This window comes from Triturus cristatus, chromosome 6 (assembly GCF_964204655.1).
Source record: "Triturus cristatus chromosome 6, aTriCri1.1, whole genome shotgun sequence".
Taxonomy (NCBI): domain Eukaryota; kingdom Metazoa; phylum Chordata; class Amphibia; order Caudata; family Salamandridae; genus Triturus; species Triturus cristatus.
Window position 1 is genome coordinate 1,141,988,150 of NC_140589.1, and position 26,857 is coordinate 1,142,015,006.

At 44.3% G+C, this 26,857-nt stretch overlaps 1 protein-coding gene across 1 annotated transcript in view; it reads left to right on the top strand.

Moving 5' to 3' along the window:
* The window catches only part of APMAP (adipocyte plasma membrane associated protein), a 386,605-nt gene that overhangs the window by 314,081 nt on the left and 45,667 nt on the right, over positions 1 to 26,857 (top strand). Inside the window, exon 8 of the mRNA XM_085612063.1 lies at positions 25,210 to 25,402. Within this exon, the coding sequence (XP_085468189.1) occupies positions 25,210 to 25,402 (193 nt within the window). The remainder of the gene's footprint in view (positions 1 to 25,209; positions 25,403 to 26,857) is intronic.

The window sequence follows — 26,857 nt, forward strand, 5'->3', positions numbered from 1 at the left end:
ATCTTGTCCTTGTCCTGCCTCTGCCTCTCGATAAAAAAGGAGACGATTGTTGGCCTCTATGTTGTTGTTCAGACGGATGGCCTCTTTGATTTCTGTCAGTGAAGTTGGGATCTTCACCTCCATTATATGCCTCCAAGTCTGAGTCAGATGAGTTGGTGTCTTCAAATGTCACAATTTTATTCCTTCTATCAGGTCTTGGATTGTATTGGCCTGGTTGTTGCATGCCTTCTTGGTAATAATTACTCAAGAGGTAAGGATATATTTTCTCGTGTGAAAACCACCTAATATCTTTTTTCAGTTTGTTTGTTTTCTTCTTTATAAGATAATCATCAAACTCCTGCATTTCTTGAATGATGTTGTCTAACTTGGTCTTAGCATCATCTAAAGCTGAGCTGGTTTTTAGCTTTTCTTCTAAGTCCAAAATTTCCTGTTTTAGTGGACTTATCATTTCTCTTACAGTTTCAATGATAAGGAGCATCCAATCTCTGGAACACCGATTAGCGATGAGTGACCATTCTAAACAAAATCGTGTTATCTTGTGTTGAGCACTGGGAGAAGGGTTCTATGTTTTGTTTCAATCCATAGGCACATTATAAACTCTCTCCTAGGTCATTTCCACAACTAATCGCACTTTCTGTCACTTTGGAGAAGGGCTATATATAATCTTCAATTTTCCCAATCTAATAGTTCTCCTTCTTCTGTCTGCCTGAGACTTGCATGAACCAGCATTTTTGAAGTAATCTGGAATAAATTTTTTCTTAAGTAATACATTAAATACCCTCATGTTCCCCATATCTGACACACAGTGGTCTTGCTTTTTCAGAACGAAAGTAGCCCCTCCATGGTTTTTACTATTTGATGGTCCTGAGGAAGGTGATCTCTATCACCGAAACGTGCGTAGACCAGACCGAATGTTTTGACAGCTGGAAAATAAACCAATATGGATCAATCTAAAAACAGATGAAATAAAAGGAAAAGCTATTTTGAGATAAATGTCAACAGAATACACTGATAGATAACAGTTTAAAAAAGAAAACATTTCCAGTTGTTAAACATATGTTTTACAATCTCTTTTGTGTATATTATGCAGTATGTGGTATGGATGTTGGTATGTGAGATGAGGTAGCTAAACTTTTTATGTTTATAATTTCTTTTGTTGTTCTGTGAGGGGCACTGTCAACCATTTAGCAGTATTTCTGTTTTAGGCAACGATTAAATTGTTGTTCACACTACTTGATTATGCACATGTATGTTTTATGTCAACTTATGTAAATCACAAAACAAAAAAGCAAAATTGAAAATGTTATAAAAATCATGTTTTATCTTTGATTAAATAATAAAAACAAAGAAAAAGCACTTATGTTGTGAAGACAGTATACTTATGTGGAACACTGGGGGGCTTGTTATATAAATTTAGAGATTTTTCTACACAAGTAAATAAGATAGGTTGGTTAAGAGGTCTATATCTCAATATTCAGTTTTTCCTTTGCCATAATTCAACAAAGCCCTTACCAACACACGAATGGGCACTTGAGCGAAGCCTTGTAATTGCCCTCCAGTGAGCAGACAGGTTGTCAGGCATCTCAGACTCAACAGCCAACTCCAGAGAGTCTGGTGGTTCAAACGTCCAGCAATAAAGTTAAGCCCAATTCATTTCCAAAGACCTTGGAACAGAGAATTAAAGAGAATTGAGTCATTTTGGAGACGCATGTTTTCATTGGCCAGCCTAGCCTTGAGGTCCGTCAAATCAAGTTGCTTACTTGGCCATTCCTTCTGGGACATGGTCTGCGAAATCTTGCCAGCACTCCCAGAAGATTTGATTGTGGTGGTCTTGACACACCTTCGGAAGTTAGGCATACTAATTTATTCTAACTTGAGGACTAGCTGTTGAAGGTGGACTTGCCACAGTCAGTCATACACCACCTCCAGACAACAGCAAACCTCCTGACAACGTGCCAAAGTCAAACCTGATGAAACCAGGCCTTTCATCAGAGCCTCAGTCCTGGGTCTCAATGAGAGTGGCTCTGAGGTTTCCTGGCCTCCTAGCATCCTGCATCCCGCTTGACTACGATCAAGAAATGAGCAGTTACGATTGCTGTAATGTGATGCCTGCATACAACTTTGGGATGCCCTTATTAAAACCTAGCATTAGCAGTTTCTTTGAGGGAAGGATGTTGACACTCAAGAGTTTGCTTGATTCTAAAAAGACTTGTTGCTATAAAGTGTGTATTAAAGTGCAGTTGAAGAAAATTGAGGTCAGTCTCCTGCAGTACAGCTACAATAGAAGCAGATTGAATTAATGCTTTATTAGTCTTCTTAAATAGCGTGCCATACAGTTGTAGCTCAGGACTGATTAAGCTCTCCCAGGTTGCAAGTCTAACTTGAATGTGAAAACATCTGACTACAGGAGAGGGTTATGCTCTCATTTCTAAATCTGATCTAAAGCTTTACCTCTGCTCATTGCACCTGTTCCTTATTTGAATGTTTATATCCAGATTTAAAAAAACGTCATGGGTGACAGTCTGAATTGTGCTACTATATGCTTACCTTTACATTTCGATTACATTTCCGACGTCTTTGTAATTCACAAAGCCTTCCAGTTATGCTCTTGGGAATCTGCGAATGTCAAAGATTCAGAAGCACCTAATACATATATAGGGGTAAGTTTGTGCAGGCGTAAATGAAGCCCTAAAGTATATTTTCATTATATCATTTGTATTTTTATTCATGAAGAAAACACTTTTCCCTGTAGAGGGACCCTTTTTTTTGCCCCCATTCAGTTTTGGGGATTTTCCCTTGCCAGTTTTCACTCTTAAAACTGATTTACTCATGTCCTTAACTGGAGTAAATATCAGAGTTTTCAGGGTAGCAAACTATCTCCAGACTTTTGCAAAAAATCCACTAGCTTGCTATTTTCTTAAGGTTCACCCAACTTTTAAGTGGACCCATCTTGAAATTCCTACACTCCAGTAGCTCTACCATTTGAGCTGTTATGCTTATGTGGAAATCCCACCATATGAACTGAATTTTTGTGAGAGAAAATCCCACCATTCCAGAGTCTTTTAATCAGAAATGGCATGTTTCCTTCTATTTTGTATTACTTGAGATGTGTGGATCAGTCCTAGAATGCCTAAGATTGCTATTGACCATGCAATTATTCCTGATTTGTGTTGTTATTTAGTAGAGCAAGAAAATCTGGCAGAAACCTATTATGAGTTCTCATTCTGGCAAGATCTTCAGTTGATTGTTTGATGATCCCACTGACAGAGTAGTAGGTCTGGGATTTGTGCTTAGGGGGGTTCAATTTTAACAAGGTACATTCTGATGACGAATTGGAAGATACAAGTATTCAATAGTTTATTTCCCTGGATGCTAGATTGGATCTAGAAAACTCAACAAAAAAAAAGTGCTGATGCCATGCAACTCCCCTGTTACCACTTTCCGCCTCGAAAGTGGCAAACTGAGCCACATGTAAACGCTGCTCATGTGTGGTTCCTTTCTTTCCACATGTTCAGACACAGATCCAAAGCTCTGCTCCTCCTTCCTTCAATCTGTGTAGATATTTTCATTGCCAATTTTCCCATTTCCAAAGCTCATTTCGCCTTCTAAAATGGCAGAGTTTGAAACATGTAAGGGCTGTCACAAATAGATGTCAGCGACCAATCCAGACGAGATGTGCCCCTGGTGTGTGGGTTTGATGCAGGACTCAAAGGCTTGCGACAACTGCGTCCAGATGGATCCAAAAAATAGCCGAGAATAGGAAGCAAAGCTCTATGTGGCAAAGCGCTTGAAGAGACTACACCGGTCCCGCTCCATGTCAAAAGTAGAGAGCACAGACCAGCTCCCAGTCTCACTTTTGAAAACATAAGTAGTCCAAGTGCTACATGGCCCGTTTCTGCCACTTTCGTACTCCAGAGTCACTGTTCCTCCAGGTTTTGCTCCTGTTATACTGGGGAGCCGATTCCATCCTTGGTCCTGATGTACTCTGAATTTTCGAGTCCTTTGGTGACCTCTCAGCAGGTCAAAGCCTTTCAAAAAGCCATGCTGTGCATCTTTGGCACACTTATGGTTTCCTCTAGTGAGCCTTTAGGCACCAATAATCCACAGGGAACCTCATTCAGGTTACTATCAGCGAGTAGCCCTCAGCACTGTCTAGTCCTCTTGAACCTACTTTGGGTACCTTAGCGGCGTCTGTTCCAGCTTAGGGCCTGGTGCTAAAATTTGTGTTGGCCCCTACTATGCCAACTGCTGGCACCAACACCACTGGCGCCAGAAGAGGAGCCACAATCCATTGGTATCTGACACAGAGACTTCTTCCTCTCGACCTTCACCAAAGCCACGTCTGGATCTTGCCTCACCAGGTACAGGGACTTACAGGATGCCAATGGACTGGACACCTTGCGATACTGGGTTGGTTTCCCCACGGGCCAGAAACAGAAGCAAGTAATCTTTTGCCACTGTGATTAGGAGGGCTGTTAAGGTCTTAGACCTCCACCACCACACTATGAAGATAAACTTGCTGACCGAGGCCCTGCAGCCTGGCCAATCTCTTAACAAACTTCTTTTGCCCTTCAATCAAACCCTCACTGTTGGGCACTTCAGCTAAACTATGGTCTGGTCCCAAGGGCAACTGACAACCCGCCTTTTGCCAAAGACCTGCCCCAGGTGACCTGAGTTTCTTAACTTTGCACCCAATCCGCAAAGGTTTGGTGGAACAGGCATTCACTGCTAAAGTGAACCCTAATGCCTTCCCCACTGAGAGTCAAAATGTGTGGATACATTCGGTAAATAAATGTTAATGTTCCCCTCAGGCAGCCTTGCCTTGAGGTTGGTTAATGCAAGCTGTCTGCTCATTCGCTGCACCCATGCACTTTGGAACAGTGTCGGTGAGATCTTATCTGAGGTCTCAGACAACTTATGTACTTCCTTAGCCCAAACCATAGAAGATGGTTGCGATGCGGACAAAGTTATCCCCCACTCGGGCCTGGACACCATAGACTGTTTTGGTAGGGCTATGGAAACAAGCATGGTGCTTCAACACGATGGATGGGTGAAGTCCAGAGGCCCATCTGGGGACGTTCATGCATCCGTGACATGTCTTTTGATGACTCTCATTTGTTTGATGAAAAGGTGGACACGGCCCTAGAGCAGCATTTCTCTAACTGTGGGTTGCAATCCAATATTTGATGGGAAAGTTGTGATCTGTATGTAAGTAATAATTAAAATGATTATCCCTGTCTGTGTACTAGTACAAAAGTGCTAACCAAAGGCCATAAGTCCAGTTTTAAAAGAAACCCTTGCAAGTATTTCAAAGAAAGACTCCGGGTGAACCTTCCAGTACTTGTTGCTGCTGCAGTTTTTTTTTTTTACTTCAAAAATCTATTTCAACAGAGAATGTGCTCACTGTACATGATCATATATATATGATTTTCATACACAAAATGAGAAATCTGGATGTGGCCTAACAGCTGGAGTTGCCAACTTCGGATCTGAGGTCTCAGCTTTAGTTCACCATTATTTGATTCTGGGCAAATCACTTAATCTCCCTTGCTTATAATAAACAAATCTGACCTAGTGGAATGTAATCTTATGCTATTGTAAAGTGCTCCAATTCCCTTGGGCCATATTCTTGCTATATGAAACTGCAAAATATATATATGAAGTCCAGAATGTGCCATTCTGCCCTGTTTTAACACAAAAATGGTTATTAGGCCTCACTCCATACTATGCTGCAGAAGGCCGTGCCTCAAATTTGCTAAAAACGCTGGTATTGGCACAAAGATGTTTCAGACGCCTAGTGATTTTAGTGAACAGATGCCACAGGACAGCACACCACTCTGAAAAGTGTTACAGCTCCAGACTCCGGTGCCTCCATTTTTTGTCAGGGCCTGTGAGGAATATGCTTGGGGTAGATCTGGGGATCCTTATGATTATCCTGACCCTCATGAGGAACTGTTGGCCGGGGATAACTGGTATGATGACTTGGCTGGTGAGGTGTCCAGGCCACTGACATCAGAAATTGACCTGGTCTCTTTCTAGTGTGGCTACAGAGGAACGGGCTTCTTTTGCCATGGTGCAGAGGGCAGCTGAGATCCTGGACCTTATGCTGCCCTTGGTGGAGATCAAAACCAATGTCTCAACAACGTTGCTTCGACCTGGGGTTTCCCACATTGACCCTTTCCTCCCTGTCAATGAAGCCCTCAATGATGTCCTGTCCGGGCCAAGCCCTTCACATGTGGTCCTGTCCACACGATGATTACCCGCCTCCACTGCCTCACTCCTGGGATCTACCTCTTCTCACCCAGCACCCATCTCCTGAGAACCCGGCTGTGCAGGCCTGAACGTCCAAGGTTAACCCTGGGGCATGCCCTACTATTCCACTGAATTGGGAATCCAAGGGGCTTGACACCTTTGGAAGGATGATTTTCTCTTCCGCCAACCTTGCTCTGCAGTCAGTAAACACTGATTGCCTCTTGGGGCAAGTATACCCATCCATGCTGCTCATGGTCCTGAAGGAGGCCTGAGCCATCCTGACCCAGACTATAGCCGATGGCAGGGATGCAGCAAAGATCACAATCCACTGCGGACTGGACAGGACAGACTAGCTTGGTAAAGCAATTGCCTCATCGACACCTCTGTGGAAATGTGGATTTTCCTGATCAGTTATGTCCCCTATCTTGGACCCCAACGGTTCTATATGCATGTTACAAGTACATGTATGTTCCCTCCAGTTCCAGTTTCTAAGACGCAAACATATGTGTGTCTACCGTCAACATGTTCTCTGTCAGATCCGCCATCAATGGGCTGGATATTCGATTCCTAAGTATGAAAAGCCACCGACTTTATATGGCTAAGTTACTCCATTTTTACAGTTCAGGCAAGTAGGCCCGATTCTGTCCTCAAAGCCTTTCCCTGCTCTCTGTCTTTGACAGCTTCAGCTTGAGCTCGCATCTGTATCCATGAACTTTGTCCTACTCCCTGTGCAGCTAACGGTGACTGCCTCGGCCAGTTTTCGCCTGTCTGCCAAGAAGTTGTATTTCACCTTCGAATTATCTATTTTACTCTTCAGCCGATGCATTCCTGTCCAGTGATTTAGGTAAACATTTCCTTTAGCTCACAAGCAAAGGACTCAGCCTTTCCGTCCTCCTGCAAGTGATTCATAGCCCTGTTGCCATGGAAAGTTTTCTGCCCCTCGCATCTCATATAGACACTTAGACGCTTGTACACGCACACAGTCAGTATAGAATAGATTCTGCCCGAGAGTCTCTTCCTTGTGGATAACATAGTTCTTTAAACATAGGATGTTAGATATGATTTGGGATTAGGATGACTTGACCCCAGACTTCTCGTCTCCACATGTAGAGCTAAATGTCAAGTCCCCTTCACCCCCTAGTTGCACGTCAATTACACGTCATGCTGCCGCGCGCGCATCTATGCCAAGTATTATCTTATAGATCCACCTATGTCTGATAATTCTAACCAATCATGTTTCTTTTATTCCTTATTACGCCTAGTTTCGATTATGTCACTGTTTTGTCACTTTTCTTATCAAATGTTACGCCTTCTACATTCGTTTCATTGTAATGCACTTATTATAAAAATACATGTCTGTTAATGAATTATTGTACTTCACTTCCTGAACCTTCGTGGTGACGGAACCTGAGGGCCGCGACTCGAGTCGGCCATTTTGAATGGAATAAAGCCCATTAGAAACCTCTTATACCACGGATTCTGCCTCTCGTTATTTTGAGCTATTTTACTTTAATTTAAGATTCCGCATGAAATTCAGTCCGGTAATATTTATTTTATTTACCACATAATGGCGCCCGAACAGGGACACTTTCTCATCTCACGCGCCGGCGGTGCGTTGCAGGCCCGGTCTCCTGCCGCAGCTGGACGGACCATAAACGCGTACCAGCAGGATTTCCTGTAAGCTCCCTCCGGTCAAGCGGGGGCGACTGAGGCTGCGATCAACCCAGACGAGGCGGTGAGAAGTGCGAAGTATCCCGACCAGAGCCTAGCTGAGAGAGCAAGATCCGAGGTATACAGAGGCCCACCAGGTTTTCCGAAATTCCGACGTCCAGAGGGTCCGATGTCCGCAGTTATCGAGTCCTGTCCATTCTCTGAGGCCTTCCGTTTCAAGGAGCTACTCGGTGAGTACCATCGCCGGGGAGGCGTGTTGACGCGCACATAGGTTGTGCCGGTCAAGACGGATTTGGGTACACAAATCCGGTCTGCACTGTTTAGCAGTGTATATGTACTGTTTAGCAGTATATCAAGTATTCCGAAGTATTCAGTTATTGTCAAGAATTCAGCGTGGTGATTAGTCAGGCAGACTGTCATCATTGTCGATCATTGTTATAATGTTTAATGTTTAATGTTTAAAGTATTCAGAAAATGTCTTGCATATTGTGGTATGAATGACTGTTCATTGTTCACTGTTCATTATTGTGTTTCTCGTATTAAGCAAGTTCAAGAGTAAGTATCAGGTCAGTTGTCAATATGCCGCTCTTCTCGAAGTTAAGACAGATTACTACCAGAAAAGGGGTGCTTGAAGAAGCAGTTCCTATTCCTCCTAGAGACACTCCAGGACATTTCATGTACCATAAACATGGCTTAGATGCCATATTGTTTCTTGATCTATGGGCAGATTATACCAAAGGATTACCGGAAAGTCAAAGGTGGCCCATAGCGGGAACCTGGGATGCAGAGTGCATCATGAAAGTGGAGGAAGAGTTATGGAAAAGAAAGGTCAGACAGTCACAGAAAGACGCTGTTGAGTTATGGCGTAAAGAATCTCATAGACGAACAGAAAAAGCACGTAGACAAGAAGAGAGGAGTAAAGAAAGTTCAAATAAAGTTCAAGAAAATCTATTAATTGAGGAAGGTATCAGAGTGAAATCAGAACAAGTAAATAGACAAAGAAATGCTCTTATGAATGGTATGTATCCCCTTCTAGCCGAAGGACTACCTAAGGCTGTTACGGAGGTGCCAAAAGACTTGCCACCCCCATTATTTCCAATTAAGGTACATCCAAAGGGGCATCCCAGAACCGCAGAAGATGTTTTTCTTTCCTCATATCTAGACGATGCAGCCCCCGAGTATGCTAACGCCACACCACATAGAACGTCTGGCGGAGGGGTTCAACGTCAGGATCAGGTATCTGTCCCCGTGCAACAGCAAGTCCCGACGCAAGCTTCGGCAAGCACATCTGTTTCCGCATCTGTCTCCGCAGTCGACTCTACAGGGGTATCGACGCCCATAGTTGCTGTATCACGTTCGACGAACCCTTTCACACCCGACGCCCCAGATGGGGCCACGGGAGGTGCTAGCAGTATTTTTACACCACCTAGAATAAATAAACTTGTTTTTCAAGAGTCAGCACATTCACGTACACCTAAGTTCGTAAATGAACGTACGCTTAAGGAACTTCTTGTAAATTGTAGATATGACCCGGTGGTTGGTAAAGAGGACGAAATGGTCCTGGCATCATTACGTATCAGACGAGCCGCAGAGTATTTAGCAAGGTTACCAGGGATGGCTACGCATCTAGATAACATATATCATTTTGTTCAAACAGGACGAGATCCAGGATGTATTAACAGAGCTATGGAATTCCAGAAAGTAGAGATACAAGGGGAACTGTTACGTTTCCTCATAAACTGTGTGATCAGAAATCAAGATCGTCCGGGGGTAGACCGGAATGCAATGCTTATTCTTACAAGATGGAGTCAGAATATATCAGAAGGGAGACACGATAAGCAAAATTGTATAATAGCCATGTGCCGAAAAATACGTAAAGAAATAGAGCGTATTCATGAAGAGAGATTGGGAACAGACGAGTTTGAGCAAGATGAAGTGTCCGAATCAGGGGACTCTGCAAGACAGTCAGAGACCATAGCCTATGTAGGCAGAGGAAGATCTTGTGAAAATACTAGATGTTTTTCTGATCCAATACACTCTGTATGTCCAAATAATAGCAGAACGTATCCGACGCCTGTAATAAATCTGAAATCTCCTGAACATTCGTTTCAAGCCGCAGATAAAATACTACGAGAACGAAGGGGTTATCACCTCCTCGATTCCATGGATGAGCAAGAATTAGCCAGATCAGCCGTTCACTGGATTGTTAGTCCTGAAAAATACGGTGATGAGACCGTAGCACACACGTTTCTCAACCTCAGTACAGATGAACAACGTTTAGCTGGAATCTATATGATTCAGCAACTCCTCATATTATATAAGAGCCAACATGCTGACCCTGGTCCTTTACCTGATATATTAACGGAACTACTTACGTACAGATGGAGAGGTTCTAGTAACAAGCTAATTAAAGAGATATTAGTGTCACGTAAGCAGTACGTCCTTTTTGTAAATCCAGATTCTCTCTCCCTGCCCCCCAGAGAAAGAGCACCGTACTACATGGATAGACAAAATCCTTTACGGGAAGTGCACCCAATAAAAGGCGAAGACAATGAGTTTCACCGTGTGTTTGTTTACACACCCATATCAAAAATGGAATTATTAGAAATGAAGAAAGTAGTACCTAGTCATGACAAAGACCCAGCGGGTTTCCACCGAGAAATTAAAGACATGTTACTGATGGGAGAGTACACCTTTCCTGATATTATGACGATTTTAAAAGTGCTTTTACCTGCTGGCATATATGAAAAACTGAAAGAAAAAGGGTGGGAAGTGGGAGACCAAAAGATAGACTGGACAGCATTAGCAGAGGAAGAAAGGGGCCGAGCCGCAGGTTCAGGGCTCGGAGATAAAGTTAAACTATTACCAGGTTTACTAGTACAGGTACTGCCACGTTTATTAACTACAAAAAAGGAAGATTGGGGTGCAATCACAGCCTGTAAACAAAAGCAAGATGAAGACACAAGCGATTATTATGCTCGATTTGAAAAATGTTTTGGTATAAATAGTGGTATAAAAGCAAGTAGTGACTCATATCCACATTTATTTGTGACAAAATTAGTGGAAAATGCATTGCCTCCAGTGAAGAATAGAATATTGAAATTCGAGAGTACCTGGCAAAGTAACACTCCGTCGCAAATGCTACAAATGTTACAGTATCATCACAATAGAATTAGGGATGAACAAGAACACGAGCATAGACGCATGAAGGATACAAAAATGAAAATGCTAGTTTCTCAGACAGTACCAGCAGATGGTCACAAAAAGGGTGTGACACATTCTGGTGATTCTGCAGTTCCTGTAAAAGGAACCTGCAATTACTGTAAACAACTAGGCCATTATGTACATGATTGTCAAGTCCTGAAACGAAATATAGCTACAGGTATTGCAAAAGAGAGACCACGATTAGTTAGACAAGATCAGAATGAAAAAGGAGCTATGCAGCATGGACAGTCCGTGCCAGTTCAGCAACAGTCTATGCCAGCCTCACAGCAACCCATACAGTTTGTGCCAGCTGCACCACCGTTGCCTGCTACTGCCACACAAACCACAACACAACAAATGTATCAGACTGCACAGTATGAATACCCTGAGTATCAGCGTTACACATGAACCAGCCTAGAGAGGGAAGTTGACTTACCGCTTATCGAGATTCCGGTAGATCAAGAAGGACCTTATGTACATAGTGAATTATTAGGTCAAGATAGAAAATTCTTACTCGATACAGGGGCAAGTCGAACAACCATAAAACGTAGTGAAGTTCCAGGGGCACCCCTCTCAGGCTCTCAAAATGTTTCCCTTGGTTTTTCAGGAAAACCTATTGTTAATGAAGTATCACAGCCTCTACCACTTACGATAGGACCTTTGACACGAATTACAGATTTATTGCTTACTAAATCATGCCCAGAAAATTTGTTAGGAATTAAAACTCTGAAAGCACTAGGAGCCATAATATGTTGTTCTCCGGAAGGAGTAAGGTTGTTTTTGCGTGATTTTAAAGGTCACTATGTGTCTAGAGACATGGATCCCCGACTACAGATTTTACCAGTACATCTATGGGCACAAGGCCCTACGGATGTTGGCTGCATGAACATTACACCCTATCGAGTTACATTGAAAGCAGGAGTGGTACTACCACGAATGCGACAATACAAGTTACCGCATGATGCTGTAGTGGCTTTGTTGAAAATCATTGATGAACTAATTGCCCAGGGAGTAGTTGTAGAAACAGACTCCAATGTATGTAATTCACCGATAATTCCGATTCTTAAACGAACTGATCCTACTGCTCCGCCAGTATACCGATTGGTTATTGATTTGCGTGAACTAAACAAGTGTATTGTACCACAATTCCCTGTGGTCCCTGATATATCATCATTGTTGACAGCAATTGATTCCGAAGCAACATTCTTTACTGTAATTGATCTCAAGAATGCCTTTTTCAGCGTCCCAATAGATCCGGAAAGCCAATACTTGTTCGGATTCAGTTTAAATGGGCGCAGCTTTAAATTCTCACGCGCTCCCCAAGGATTTACAGAAAGCCCCAGCATCTACAGCCAAGCACTGAAACGAGAACTTGACAGTATACACATGCCAGTCAATACTGCACTGCTTCAATATGTCGATGATCTGCTGATCACCGCGAGAAGCGAGCCAGAATGTGAAAAAGCTTCTCTGACAGTTTTACATTTCCTAGCCGACAAGGGGCACAAGGTGTCCCCTTCTAAGCTGCAATTCTGTGTTCAGCGAGTTATTTATCTTGGTCACTCGCTGTCCAAGGAGGGAAGGCAGCTTACACCAGATCGTATCCAGTTAATTGCTAACATGTCAATACCCCAGACACAGAAGGAGGTGCGGGCTTTCATAGGCCTCACTTCATATTGTAGGCAGTGGATCCCTCAGTACGCATTTCTAGCAAAACCACTCATTCAGTTAACCACACAGGAGGCAGCCACATCGACTGTTCTCCCTTGGACTCAGGAACATACACAAGCTTTTGAAAGCCTAAAGGAAGCTTTATGTCAAGCACCTGTTTTAGCAACACCATGTTATAGCAAACCTTTTACACTCTTTGTTACAGAACGCGAAGGTACTGCCTTGTCAGTACTCACTCAGGATCAAGCAGGATCACGCAAGCCATGTGCTTATTTTTCCAGTACATTAGATCCCGTAGCTCAGGCTTTGCCTGCATGCCTGAAATCAGTGGCAGCGACAGCTTTAGCAATCAGACAAAGCGATGCCATAGTATTGGGACACCCATTGACAGTTCAAGTACCACATGCAGTAGAGGTTCTTGTGAACCGAACACAAACGCAACACTTGACCATAGCAAGACTTACCGGTTATGAACTGACATTGTTTCAACCACACATAGAGATCCGACGGTGTAATACATTGAATCCTGCTACACTATTACCTGTAATTGGAACAGACCCACTAGCTCATGATTGTGTTGAAATCATTGAAATAAAGACGAAACCTAGACAAGACTTGACAGACGTTCCATTGTTAGATCCAGACCTGACGTTGTATGTAGACGGATCATGCATGAGAGCAAGTACAGGAGATTTAGTGGCCGCGTATGCAGTCACAACAGACACTGAAGTTATTGAGACACATTGTATAGATATTCTGTCAGCCCAAGCAGCAGAACTTATTGCTCTAACGCAAGCCTGTATTCAAGCCACAAATAAGAAAGTTAATGTATACACTGACTCACGTTATGCATTCGGAGTTGTACACGACTTCGGTGTGCTGTGGCGAGAGAGAGGTTATCTAACGTCCCATGGTGCCCATATTCAGCACGGACCCCTCATTCATGCCTTGTTAGACGCAATACATCTACCCACTGCTATATCGATTATGAAATGTAAAGCACACACGAAGGTTACTGATACCATTTCTCAAGGCAATGATTTAGCTGACAGAACAGCTAAACAGACTGCTCAGAATCGCACATTAGACATGACAAAGCCAATAGTTCAGACACCAACACAGTGTATGACAATTAAGGATCCCGCACTTGATGTAATTGACATACAGACACATGCCACAGCAGAAGAAATAAAGAAGTGGACTGAACTAGGAGGGATCCAGACAGATCAAGGGTGGATGACAAAGGAGAAATCTGTATGGTTTCTCCCTGATTCCATGGTTCAAGCCATTATAGCTACAGTTCACAGTCCAGCACATTTAGGAGAGAAGGCTATGCTAGACAGCATTCAGCACATTTGGTTCAACAAACATTTACGAGCAGCAGCTAAACAAAAAGTTCGTACCTGTATGATATGTTGTCAGTTTAATCCAGGAAAGAGTGTTCCCGTAGAGCAGGGTGGATTTCAGCCTCCTGACCATCCTTTTGAAGTCCTCCAGATGGATTATATTCAGATGGAACGTTGTCGAGGATTCAAATATGTCCTCGTAGTTGTCTGCGCTCTCTCCCGTTGGACAGAGGCGTATCCCGTATCAGATTACACTGCCTCGACTACTGCCAAGCAGCTAGTTCGAGAATTCTTCCCACGGTACGGTTTACCACGTGTTGTATATTCAGATAACGGTCAGCCTTTTTCATCCGAATTAATGAAACATGTCTCACTCCTGTTGGGATATCAGTGGAAATTCCACTGTGTCCGACACCCCGAAGCAGCAGGTCTCGTAGAAAGACATAACCAGACACTGAAAATCAGACTGTCCAAAATATGTAGAGAGAAAGGTGTCGACTGGATAGTAGCATTACCAGTTGCACTCTTTTACATGAGAATGGTAGCACACTCTAGAACAGGGCTATCCCCGTATGAGGTGATCTTTGGTAGACCGCCGAATATGTGGGGGACGCCTATACCACGTAAAATAACTGATGTTGACTGTAATATGCTGACAGATTACCTGGCTTCCTTGATGTCTGCACTACAATCTTCTCGTTCACAGGTAGCTGCAGCCTTTCCCGACAACACTGAGGCGAAACCCCATGACGTTGTTCCGGGTAATCTTGTCTTTGTGAGAAATTTCGACAGGAAGAGTCAATTGGAGCCCCGGTGGAAAGCACCCAAGTTGGTCCTGTTGACCACAAGAACAGCCGTGAAGATCGAGGGACGAAAAGGGTGGATTCATTCCAGTCACGTAAAAAAATTTCATGGACTTCCTCCTGACACAGACAGTACTGCCCGTGTGTCTTCCCCCATAGACTCAAAGCTACCTTTGGCTGAGGCCAGTAGCACCGAACTCTATAAACAGAAACTCAGGTCCAGATCTAAACTGTCGGACGATTTGATTGTTTAAGTCCTCTCCAAGGTGAAGCGGTTGAATCTGTCCCGACATGTACCCCTTAGGTCTGAATCATGTAGAGTCCAGAATCATAATGAAACGACATGCTTATTGTAAATTACTGCGTAACCACTGTATTGTGACATTATTAATTTTGTTTTTATTGAGTTTTTTAATAGTTACTGCAAGTATATTGTTGCATATGTATTATCCTGTTTCTAAACGTGTTTTCAATATAACTGATGAACATTCTTTTAGTGACCTACCGCCACATGAATTATCCTATAGACTTGCGCTGCGCAATAACACATTCATTAGTATGTTACATCATTCCCATCAGACTAGTAATGCGACCAATTGTTGGGTGTGTGGCCGACTCCCTCCCTATCAGAATAACAAAGGAGTTCTGCCTTTCTTTCCACATCCGTTCACACACAATGGCTCCTGTGGAGCATGGTTTAGTTTATTAAATTCCATAGACCCAGACACAGCAGTTTATCAACAACATTGGATATGGGGAAATCTGAATCTAGTTTTATTCAAAGTCTGTCACCCTAATAAGGAGGGTCACCCCAGTAGAACAGGAACTGATCTAGAAAATGAAGTGTATAAATTAGGTAATTTTACACCTAATCTTATGATTTTGAATGTCAAATCCGAAGTTGAACTAATTCTGCCCACTATGTCAGTATTTCCAGTTAAGGGTGAATTATGTGTTAGAAAAGTTGGTTCCAAACACATGGGCCATAGCCAATGCGTTACTACAGTAGAATATAGTGATCAAGGTAAATCTTCATTTAGAGCTTCTCGCCATTCCTACTTCATATGTGGTCAGACTGCATATATGCGTCTGCCTCTAGATTGGGATGGTACCTGTTACATAGCATTCCTTTTGCCACCTGTTTTCCTAGCTCCCCCTGATTATTATCGAAATGTTCATTTAGTACACAATAGAGAGCAAAGAGATCTCCCAGTTGTCGATTATACTGAAACAGCATGGGACAAGTATGTAGATTTCAATAAAGGTATCTTTCCCTATATAGGTACAATATCAAATAGTAAGCTGATACGCAGACTCACCAAGACTCTTGAAGCTGTAGTAAACGAGACTATAGCCGCCCTAGGCAATCTGACAGAGGAACAATCAGTGATGAGAATTGTTGTTCTCCAGAATCGTCTTGTCCTTGACGTCATCCTGGCCGATAGGGGCGGAGCTTGCAGGGTCATCGGATCCAGCTGCTGCATATTCATACCAGAAAATTCGCCATCTGTATATAAAGCTATAACACGCCTTCATAAGATTGTAAGCCAGATACACGAGAATCCAGGCACTTGGACGTGGTCCGGGTGGTTTTGGAGTGTGATATCAGCCTGGGGATGGAGAGTTCTATCCTTCCTAGGTATTGGCCTTCTTATGCTCTTCAGTTGTTGTCTATGCCTACAATGTGGACCAGCGATTTGTGGTCTGTGTGCCACATCGTGTATCCCACATCAAGGTTTTCGCTCAAGATCCCGGAAGAAGAAAGAAGAAGAAATGATGCTCCATGAGCAAATCAATGGAATGATGAAGATTGATGTCTCGTGAAGGGCAAGAAGGGGACAAGGAGGGAATGTGGAAATGTGGATTTTCCTGATCAGTTATGTCCCCTATCTTGGACCCCAACGGTTCTATATGCATGTTACAAGTACATGTATGTTCCCTCCAGTTCCAGTTTCTAAGACGCAAACATATGTGTGTCTACCGTCAACATGTTCTCTGTCAGATCCGCCATCAATGGGCTGGATATTCGATTCCTAAGTATGAAAAGCCACCGACTTTATATGGCTAAGTTACTCCATTTTTACAGTTCAGGCAAGTAGGCCCGATTCTGTCCTCAAAGCCTTTCCCTGCTCTCTGTCTTTGACAGCTTCAGCTTGAGCTCGCATCTGTATCCATGAACTTTGTCCTACTCCCTGTGCAGCTAACGGTGACTGCCTCGGCCAGTTTTCGCCTGTCTGCCAAGAAGTTGTATTTCACCTTCGAATTATCTATTTTACTCTTCAGCCGATGCATTCCTGTCCAGTGATTTAGGTAAACATTTCCTTTAGCTCACAAGCAAAGGACTCAGCCTTTCCGTCCTCCTGCAAGTGATTCATAGCCCTGTTGCCATGGAAAGTTTTCTGCCCCTCGCATCTCATATAGACACTTAGACGCTTGTACACGCACACAGTCAGTATAGAATAGATTCTGCCCGAGAGTCTCTTCCTTGTGGATAACATAGTTCTTTAAACATAGGATGTTAGATATGATTTGGGATTAGGATGACTTGACCCCAGACTTCTCGTCTCCACATGTAGAGCTAAATGTCAAGTCCCCTTCACCCCCTAGTTGCACGTCAATTACACGTCATGCTGCCGCGCGCGCATCTATGCCAAGTATTATCTTATAGATCCACCTATGTCTGATAATTCTAACCAATCATGTTTCTTTTATTCCTTATTACGCCTAGTTTCGATTATGTCACTGTTTTGTCACTTTTCTTATCAAATGTTACGCCTTCTACATTCGTTTCATTGTAATGCACTTATTATAAAAATACATGTCTGTTAATGAATTATTGTACTTCACTTCCTGAACCTTCGTGGTGACGGAACCTGAGGGCCGCGACTCGAGTCGGCCATTTTGAATGGAATAAAGCCCATTAGAAACCTCTTATACCACGGATTCTGCCTCTCGTTATTTTGAGCTATTTTACTTTAATTTAAGATTCCGCATGAAATTCAGTCCGGTAATATTTATTTTATTTACCACACCTCACTGTGGTCAGCTGGCATTTAGGGGGATGTTTCCACCATTCCTTTTGGATTTGCCCTTCAATGACACTCGCCTGTTCGGTGACAAGGCAGATTCAGTGTTCGAGTGCTTCAAAGACAATAGGGCCACCACCCAGTGATTGGGACTCACCATCACCCCACATCCTCCTCACTCTGTCTTCCACCCTTTTGTGTTAGGACTAACCAGCTGCATCCACTAAGCCACCACAGCCACTAGGTTCTCCAGTCCTTTTGTGGCTGCAGACATGGCTCACACAAGCCTCATGGGACCCAAAGCCAGAGATCTGCCCAGTCAAGGCAGCCTCCAAAAATCCTTAACTTGCCCTTGCAGCATCACGGGCAACCAGTTGGCGGCAGAATCAGGCACCACCTTCCCTGCTAGCAGTCCATAACTTCGGACAAGTGGGAGCTCCAAATTGTTCAGCAAGATTGCACCCTTTCATTCACGGAAACCCCTCTACAATGCCACCATCTGGGGTGATACCCTGAAACCGGTCCCTGAATGCTTGTTTCCGATCCAGTAAGGACCTGGCTTGGCAGTTAGTTCTGGACTGTTCCCATGAGGCACAGGGTCAAGACTGATTTGCATATGGCTGGGTCTAAACTGGGGTGGCACGGTGAGCAAAAGAACAATGGATTTAACCCAGATCTATTGACTGAGCGAGAATGTTTGATTTGCTCTGCATTCTGTCCATCATCTATGTCTCCCTAAGTGCACCTGGTATGACCATACGTGGGTCCCGGGTTCACTGTGCCACTGGATTCAAGCTAGCCTGACTGATGAGGGGTGATGCCCGAAACCGGTCCCAGGAGGCTTGTTTCTGGGTGCGGTTCTGTGCCTGAACCTGTGCACTCTCTGCCTTCATGCGTTGAGATTGAGTGGTGCAAGTTGAGCCTTGATCTCCCTCCCTAAGTCAGTGAGGTCATCCTGGCAGCTAGGCGTCCATCCACAAAAACCGTATACACCTGCCATTGAGACAAGATTCGGGCTTTGTACACTGAAAAACATGCTGATCCTCTTCCTGCTCCTCTGTCCAAGGTGGTGCTGTTTGTTTTGTCATTAGCCTGGCAAGACCTCGCTCTGGGCACTGTTAAGTGGTATCTTTCAGGTTTTCCCCGGCTGCCTACCTGGTTTCTGCTTGCTCTTCTGCTGTCTCGTTGCTCCTGTGGCCGGGCTTGGCTCCGCAACCCCCCCCCCCTTCCAGCACCGTCAGTGGGACGAGGGACCGGCCGGGCTTGGCTCCGCCGGTCCTTGGAACTACAACACCCCGGATCCCCTGGGCCAGGTCGCCAGTTGATCACGTGCCAGGAGGCGCATAAAGGTCAGCCTGGTGCTGAGCCCCCTGTTTTCCCCGGCTGCCTACCTGGTCTCTGCTTGCTCTTCTGCTGTCTCGTTGCTCCTGTGGCCGGGCTTGGCTCTGCCCCCCCCCTCCCCTCCTTCCAGCACCGTCAGCGGGACGAGGGACCGGCGGGGCTTGGCTCCGCCGGTCCTTGGAACTACAACACCCAGGATCCCCTGGGCCAGGTCGCCAGTTGATCACGTGCCAGGAGGCGCATAAAGGTCAGCCTGGTGCTGAGCCCCCTGTTTTCCCCGGCTACCTACCTGGTTTCTGCTTGCTCTTCTGCTGTCTCGTTGCTCCTGTGGCCGGGCTTGGCTCTGCCCCCCCCTTCCAGCACCGTCAGCGGGACGAGGGACCGACCGGGCTTGGCTCTGCCCCCCCTTCCAGCACCGTCAGTGGGATGAGGGACCGGCCGGGCTTGGCTTCGCCGGTCCTTGGAACTACAACACCCAGGATCCCCTGGGCCAGGTCGCCAGTTGATCACGCGCCAGAAGGCGAATAAAGGTCAGCCTGATCCATTGCCCGTGAGGACGCGCGCGGGACACGCCGGGATAAGCCCGGGACAAGGGCGGGACCGTTTGTGGCCGTTCGAGGCCGGAAGAGGCTGGGCTGGGCCACCTTATTTACTTCATTTAACCTTTTATTCGTTGGCACCTGAGGTAGGAGTGCTTTAGCCTTGTATTTTGTTTGTCCTTTTTCCTGCTGTACCAGGTGCGTTTGTGGGTTGAAAAGCACCCCCACAATGAACAAACAAAAAACGAGCGACAGGGTGGTTGGTACCTTGGACACTTTCTTAAAAAGAGCGGAATCTGTCCTAATTCACGAAATTGAGGCCACTGAACGAAGACTTTCTTTGGACCCCAGGATTTTAGGGGGAGGGGCCACGTCATGTGCGCTTTTACATACCATCCGGACTTCACCTGAAGTAGTTGTTCCGACCATATGTTCTCAGTCCAGGTTGCCTAGTCCAGTCATTACTAACCTTGAGCACTACTCGCCGCCTCCACCAAGTCTCCCGTGCCTCCCCGCTGGAGTAATAACTAGAGGGATGAAAGTGGTGGGGAGTTCTAACAAAGCGCCACAGAAAAAAGCAAGAAAGGGGAGTAGCATCACAAAACAAAAACTTCTTTTTCTATCTACTGCCACGAATGGGGTATTCGTTTTTGGTATCTTTCAGCAATCACTGCTTTTTTTTTGTGGTTGCCTCATCAACCGTCCCTGTTCAAGTCACCCATTGTGATGTGTGTTCTGAAAGGGCTTCAGCATATCTTTCCCGCTAAACCTTTCGTTATGGCTCAATGGGACAATAATTTGGTTTTAACCAACTTAATGTGTTCACTCTTTGACCCCATGAATATCTGCCCTATACAACCACTGACGATCAAAACGGTCTTCTTGTTGGCCATCACATCGACCAGGAGGGTCAACAAGCTGCAGGTGCTTTCTGTTCACCCTCCTACTTCAACTTCTTCCCAGACAAATTGGTCCGTACCGGTTCCTTTTTTTAAACCAAAAGACGTTACAACTTTCCACATCGAAGAAAGCAACAACCTGTCGACCTTCTTTGCTCCACCTCATCCTTCCAAGGGAGAGAAGAGACTCTGGTCACCTTGACCCGAAAAGAGTGTTGTTCTACATCGATTGCACCAAAGAACACTGGCTGGATAATCAGCTCTTTGTTGGTTTCGCTGGAGCAAAGAAGGGCAAAGCAGTATAAAAACAGACCATCTCTAGATGATTGTGCTCTGCATTAAGATCTGCTATATGCTAGCCAAGAAGCAACCCCCTGAAGCTTTACGGGTTAATTCCATCAGAACTAAAGCTGCCACTACTGTGTTAGCTTGTGGAGCCCCCATCGTGAATATCTTTCAAACTGCTGCGGGGCATCCCTGCATACATTTACACAAAAAAGCACTGCTTTGATCATCAGGTCTATCATGATGGGCACTCTGCCCATTTGTTCCTCCAGGACGTTTTGGTCTGAGCCAGTTGGCAGACCCTCCTCCAGGGAGGTATTGCTTTGGTATCTATTCTAAGGTCATTAATCTGCGGCTAGAAGTCACTATCAAATGAACAAGTTACTTACTTTCAGTAACAACTTATCTGGTAAGAGATTCTATCTGGCTGCAGATTCCTTACCAAACGTCCCTGCCTCCACTTTTCTTTGGGCCAGTCTTCCTGCCTAAAAAAAGTCCCTGTAGGTCCATAGTTTCTGCATACTGGCCAATCAGCCATCGTGGCTCTGTGCTTCTGGCACAGAAGAGTCCTGTAAAGAAACTGATGTCAGCACGCTGATGTTGCTCCTAAATAGGCACTGCACATGTCACATCTGGGGTGGACAACGTTTAATAAGCAGAGTTGTTGGCTCCATCTGCCAGCGTGCAGAGGTTTGCTCAAGATATTCCGAATCCAGTTTGATGCCTGGGGAATATTCTAAGGTAAGGTATCTGCGGCTAGATAGTGTCTACACCAGATAAGGCAATACCAAGTTTAAGTAACTTGTTCATTAAAGAACTTATGTTGTACACCAATGACATTCTTGTGAGCCTCTGGCATCATGGCTGGTCCAGACCAAAACTGAGTGGGACGCTGGCCCTCAGAGTTATGACCTTCTTTAGCTCAAGCTTCAGTTGGGAAAGCTAAGTCATTTTTCTGATACAGGGACTGAACGGGAAACAGCCTACAAAAAAACAGAGTGGTAAGGTCTAAACATAAATATCTGAATGTTCTTGATGCAAAGGAATAAATTGTGTAATAGTGTAAAACTGGTCTCCCTTATTAGACCGCTCTAGTGTGATTTGTGCAGCTGAGGCAATCTCCCAATTTCCCTTCTGGAATAGTCAAGTTGGTGACCCTCCAAAGGAACCCAAGTACCGTTTGAAACTACCAGCACATGGTCCCTCAAGACCATGTACATATCGTCAGTGAACTTGTTATGACATGCCTTTGGGCTTGGGGATGGTGCCAAGGTTTCTATCAGCAGATACTGTCAGTATGTTTGGTTTTTTGTATGTTGAATATTCATTCTTACTACAATGCACACACCTGGCATGCTGAAAAGTTCTTTACATAGAGAACTGACCAGTTGGTCTGACTCGAACAGTGTCTGACAGAGTGCACCTCATGCACATATTTTGCTGCGGTCAGCTTAAGGCAGACATTTCCCAGCCACTGTGTTGGTTCTGCATCATTTGTTCAGTGTGCTGAAAATGATGAGCTTGGTGGGTAAACTTTTCAGGGAAACCCCCCTCTATTGACAGTGAGATGGCTGAATCTTTTAATTTCCCTAGCTGGATTTGTGGGAGGTACCTGATCAGGATCTCAAAGTTGGGTGACGTTCTTAATGATGGACACTTGACGTTGTTTGGAATGGTATTGAATGTGAGCACCACCATAGTCAATTTTACAGACCTCTCCAATTGAGGTACATTATGTGTACAAATGTAATATACTTTGAAGTACTCAGTTTTATCTCCCTGGGGGCGAGGCTCACAATGGGCAGATGAGCCAGTTAGAAAATCTCACATGTTCATAAAAAACATAATGCCCCCAACCTCTTTTCTAAGCTACTGGGTGAATGGAAGGCTGAATTTAAAGAACTGAGTGGTGTGATTTATCCCGTTTAACTATCTCCCATCAAACATACAATACCATATTGAGGCTCTGGAAAACTAAACCAAGCCGCTCACCTGAGGGGGGCGTTCCTGCACAGTGGGGCTTTAGGGTTATCCAAGATGTCCAAGGGAGAATTCCTGATATTTTGACTGGAGTAGTGTGATTGTTACAAAAGCTGATCTCTGTTTGCACTGCTTGGCATGGTCTAAGACCTTAAGTTAGCCAACGTTATGAAGACTCCAATAAACATGGTGTTGCTTCTGGCTAATCACTTAACATTTTACAAACAGGTTTCCTATGTTTGGAGAGTGATTCCCAGGCATGGATAGATGCTTACTGATTGAAGTACCCAGATAGGGAGCCAGAGAGTGATTTTGGAAGTATACCAAGGCTTTGAGATTCCTGGATAGAACATTCTGGCACCACTGTTTAGTGGCAGCCTAGACTTTGTGTCTCAAAGGTGTACCCATGGGCATTTTTTCATAACGCAAGTAGAGGATGCAAGTCCTCCCCTGCTGTGTATTTAATATGTGGGTTATAGAACATAGGCTGATTTGTCGCTGGAATAGCTTCACTATGCGTACTGATTTTCTAGAATTCCAAAGAAAGTTGGGTAAAATAAAAAAAATAAAAATTAATTAAACTGGGAACCAAACCCGGTGCTTGTCCTTCATGACTGGTTCACTGGATGGTGATCCGATTCAGTTTACAGAACTGAACTATGACACCTGGACTTCCCTCGAATCCAGGCCCTCATGTATGGATGCCTCATTCCTAAAGCACTCCAAATGGTGACCCGGACGTCTTCCTGGCCTGGCGTTCGGCCCTGCGTCATACACAGTGGGAATCCAAATTGACCCGACAAACACCACTCTGGCAGGGCAGGTGGCTAGCTGAAGTGGCGGTGTTGCGCGAGGGTTTAAGTCTCGGGACTACAATGGCATCTCACAACTAGGTGATGTGTGGGTGGAAGACCATATGAGGACCTTTCAGGATTTACAGAACTGCTTTACCCTACACACCTCACAATTTTACAGATATTTACAGTTTCACCACGCTCTGATCACTCACATTTCAAAGGGCACCACTCTTCCCGAATTTAACCCACTGGAAGTGCAGGTCGTGATGGGAAATCTCTGGATGGGAGGCATATCACGCATATACTGTACCTCACGAACAATGGTCCCACAACACTGGACTCGCTTAAACTTCGCTGGGAGAGTTGGCTGGCCCCCCTTGAGGATGAAGATTGGCGGGACGCCCTTATGGCCCCCAAGACCATCACTGATTCCTCCAGACTCCGACTCATCCAGACCTACTACGTCCACACTGCATACCTTACCTCGCAGCGAATTCAAAGAGCATGGCTGCGTGCCTCGGCTGAATGCACATGCTGCAGGTACCAACCAGCAGACTTCTACCACATGGTCTGGTCTTGCCCCCGCCTCATAATGTACTGGGAAAAGATAGAATCCGCACTCACACACATCCTGGGTTGCATGTACCTCACGACCCTATGCGCTCCTCCTGAGTGTTATGGACGATCTAGACGGATCCCGAGCAGATAAATTATTCCTGGGGACGGCCATCAAGGTGGCCAAACGTGACATCGCTATGGCCTGGACACAGCCTGACACTCGCAACCCCCCCCCCATAGCAAAATAGCGCAGATGGGTTGACTGGTGTGCGACTCAAGAGAAGCCCTTGTTCGAAGCCAGGGGCTGCCCTGCCAAGTACCAGAAAGTATGGCGTAAATGGTCGGACCAACTGGGATAGAGGGTTCATGGGAATAGCTCCTTGCTTCCGGCAGACTGCTTGTTTTTTGCCATGTTAAACGCTCGATCGCTGTGCATGCTAGACAATATTGCCATTGATACCCTTACAGTGTCTTCTTTGTGAACCTGTGTACTGTGCTGTTGCTGCTAACCTTCTCTTTGTGTTCTCAAAAATCAATAAAGTTGATTATCAAAAAAAAAACTTGGAACCAAACGGCTGAATACTATACTACAATGCTTTAATTTCTTTCTGGACATTATTCAGTAAATTAAGATCTGTAAGGAAAAAAAACAGTACATTCAGAGAAAAACTAATTTACCTTCTTTATAAGAACTTGTCTTGGTCATATTTCTCAATAAGTATATACTAAGCACATTGTTTTAGTTTCTTTATTCTTTCAGTTAGGTTTTATTACATCTGGCCAGGTTTTTAACTGTTTTTTTGTGATGTGGCTGTTTTTTTTTCTTCTTTACTGCAGGTACTACGTTTCGGGGTTAATGAAGGGAGGCATAGACATGTTTGTGGAGAATATGCCAGGCTTTCCAGACAACATTCGTCTAAGTAGCTCTGGTGGCTATTGGGTAGCCATGTCTACTGTTCGACGAAATCCTGGCTTTTCAATGGTGGATTTCTTGGCAGATAAACCGTGGATAAGAAAAATAATTTTCAAGGTACCTAGATTTATTCCTTAATTTATATCACCAAACAGGCAGAACGTATATCAAAATTGTTAACATAATGAAAGGAGTTATTGTATATCAAATTTTTAAAAGGTTGTGCTTTATTTGGTGGAGCACATTATCAATAAGAACACATGCGTGCTATAAAGTTGTCTTTAGATGTTACATTTTCATTTTTGTAGAGTTCTTTGGAAAGAGTGTTTTTTTAAATTCTTCTGCTCAATATCAATGTATAAGAAAACTCCTTTTCAATATTTTCTGTAGTAGTCTCACCCTTCTCTCTGATAAGGAGGGGCTTCTAATCTTTTTATGGGGTTGGATTTCTGGCCTTGTCGCAACAGCACGCTGAAGCAGACATTTGTGTCAGGTGGAGTTGGTGTAAAAAACACGCACAAAAAAAGAAACCAAACCTCTTTCTGGGTTATACTGCTCCCAGATTTGATTTTTAATGGTTATCAGTCTTGAGTGGGCATTGTAGGTGACACTGCAAAGCACTGTATTGAGATACTTTATTGTTTTGATAAAGTATCAACATTTTGTTTCATGGTGTCAAGAGGATCTCATTGAGCTGAAGTAGTCCAAGAAGTAAGAACTGGATATATGAGACATCCTGTGGGACATAGCAAATGCTGGTTTATCTAATTTCCTTTTCTCCCTTCTTTCTACTCTGCATATTGCTCCATAAACCTTGCAAAAAATTCAAATTGAAATTAATGCATTTTACACATTATGGGAGCTATAGTAATGGTACTTCTACCAACGCTCTAGGTGGGATTGTAGAGGTGCATTACTAGTTGTCACATTGTGGCTCAATTGGACAATTCAACTGTGTTGAGTTTCATATTTGTAGATCTCTGGCTTGTTGCCAGAGCCACTTCATAGCGCTGTTGTAGAGCAGACCAGTGACTTGGTTGGTTTTCTGTGCCAAACGGAGGGCCACAAGGCTAGTGGGTGAGGAGTCCCCAATTGGTTTGTTGTCTAGAGGACTACAATCATGGTCTCTTGTGCACTCTTCAGGGCCTCTGTCCCTACAGAAGGTGGGGGAGCGATTGTCAGTTGAAGGTGTAAGTTTAAGGTTGAAAGTTGAAGGAAAGCTACTTTGAACAGGTCTGCTTTCAGTCCTTTTGTGAACACTGCCAGGATTCGGAAGATATATTGAGTTTTGGCCCTCCCGGCATTTGAAAGTGGTGCACAAATGTTTGAATTTTATTCTTTGCCCTACTGGAAGACATTAAAGGGAAGTTCTTAAGGGCTAGAGATATATGTTCTGATTTCCTTACATTGAAGAATATTCTTGAAGCTTGGTTTTCTATCAATACAGATTTGCGATTCCTTTGACATGCCTGTGTAGCCAAAGGAGCCATAACTAAGACTTGATAGCTCCATCTCTAGTCACTTAAATGCGGTCTTTGATCTGAAGCAGTGAAAGGATCTTCCTCATAAGCA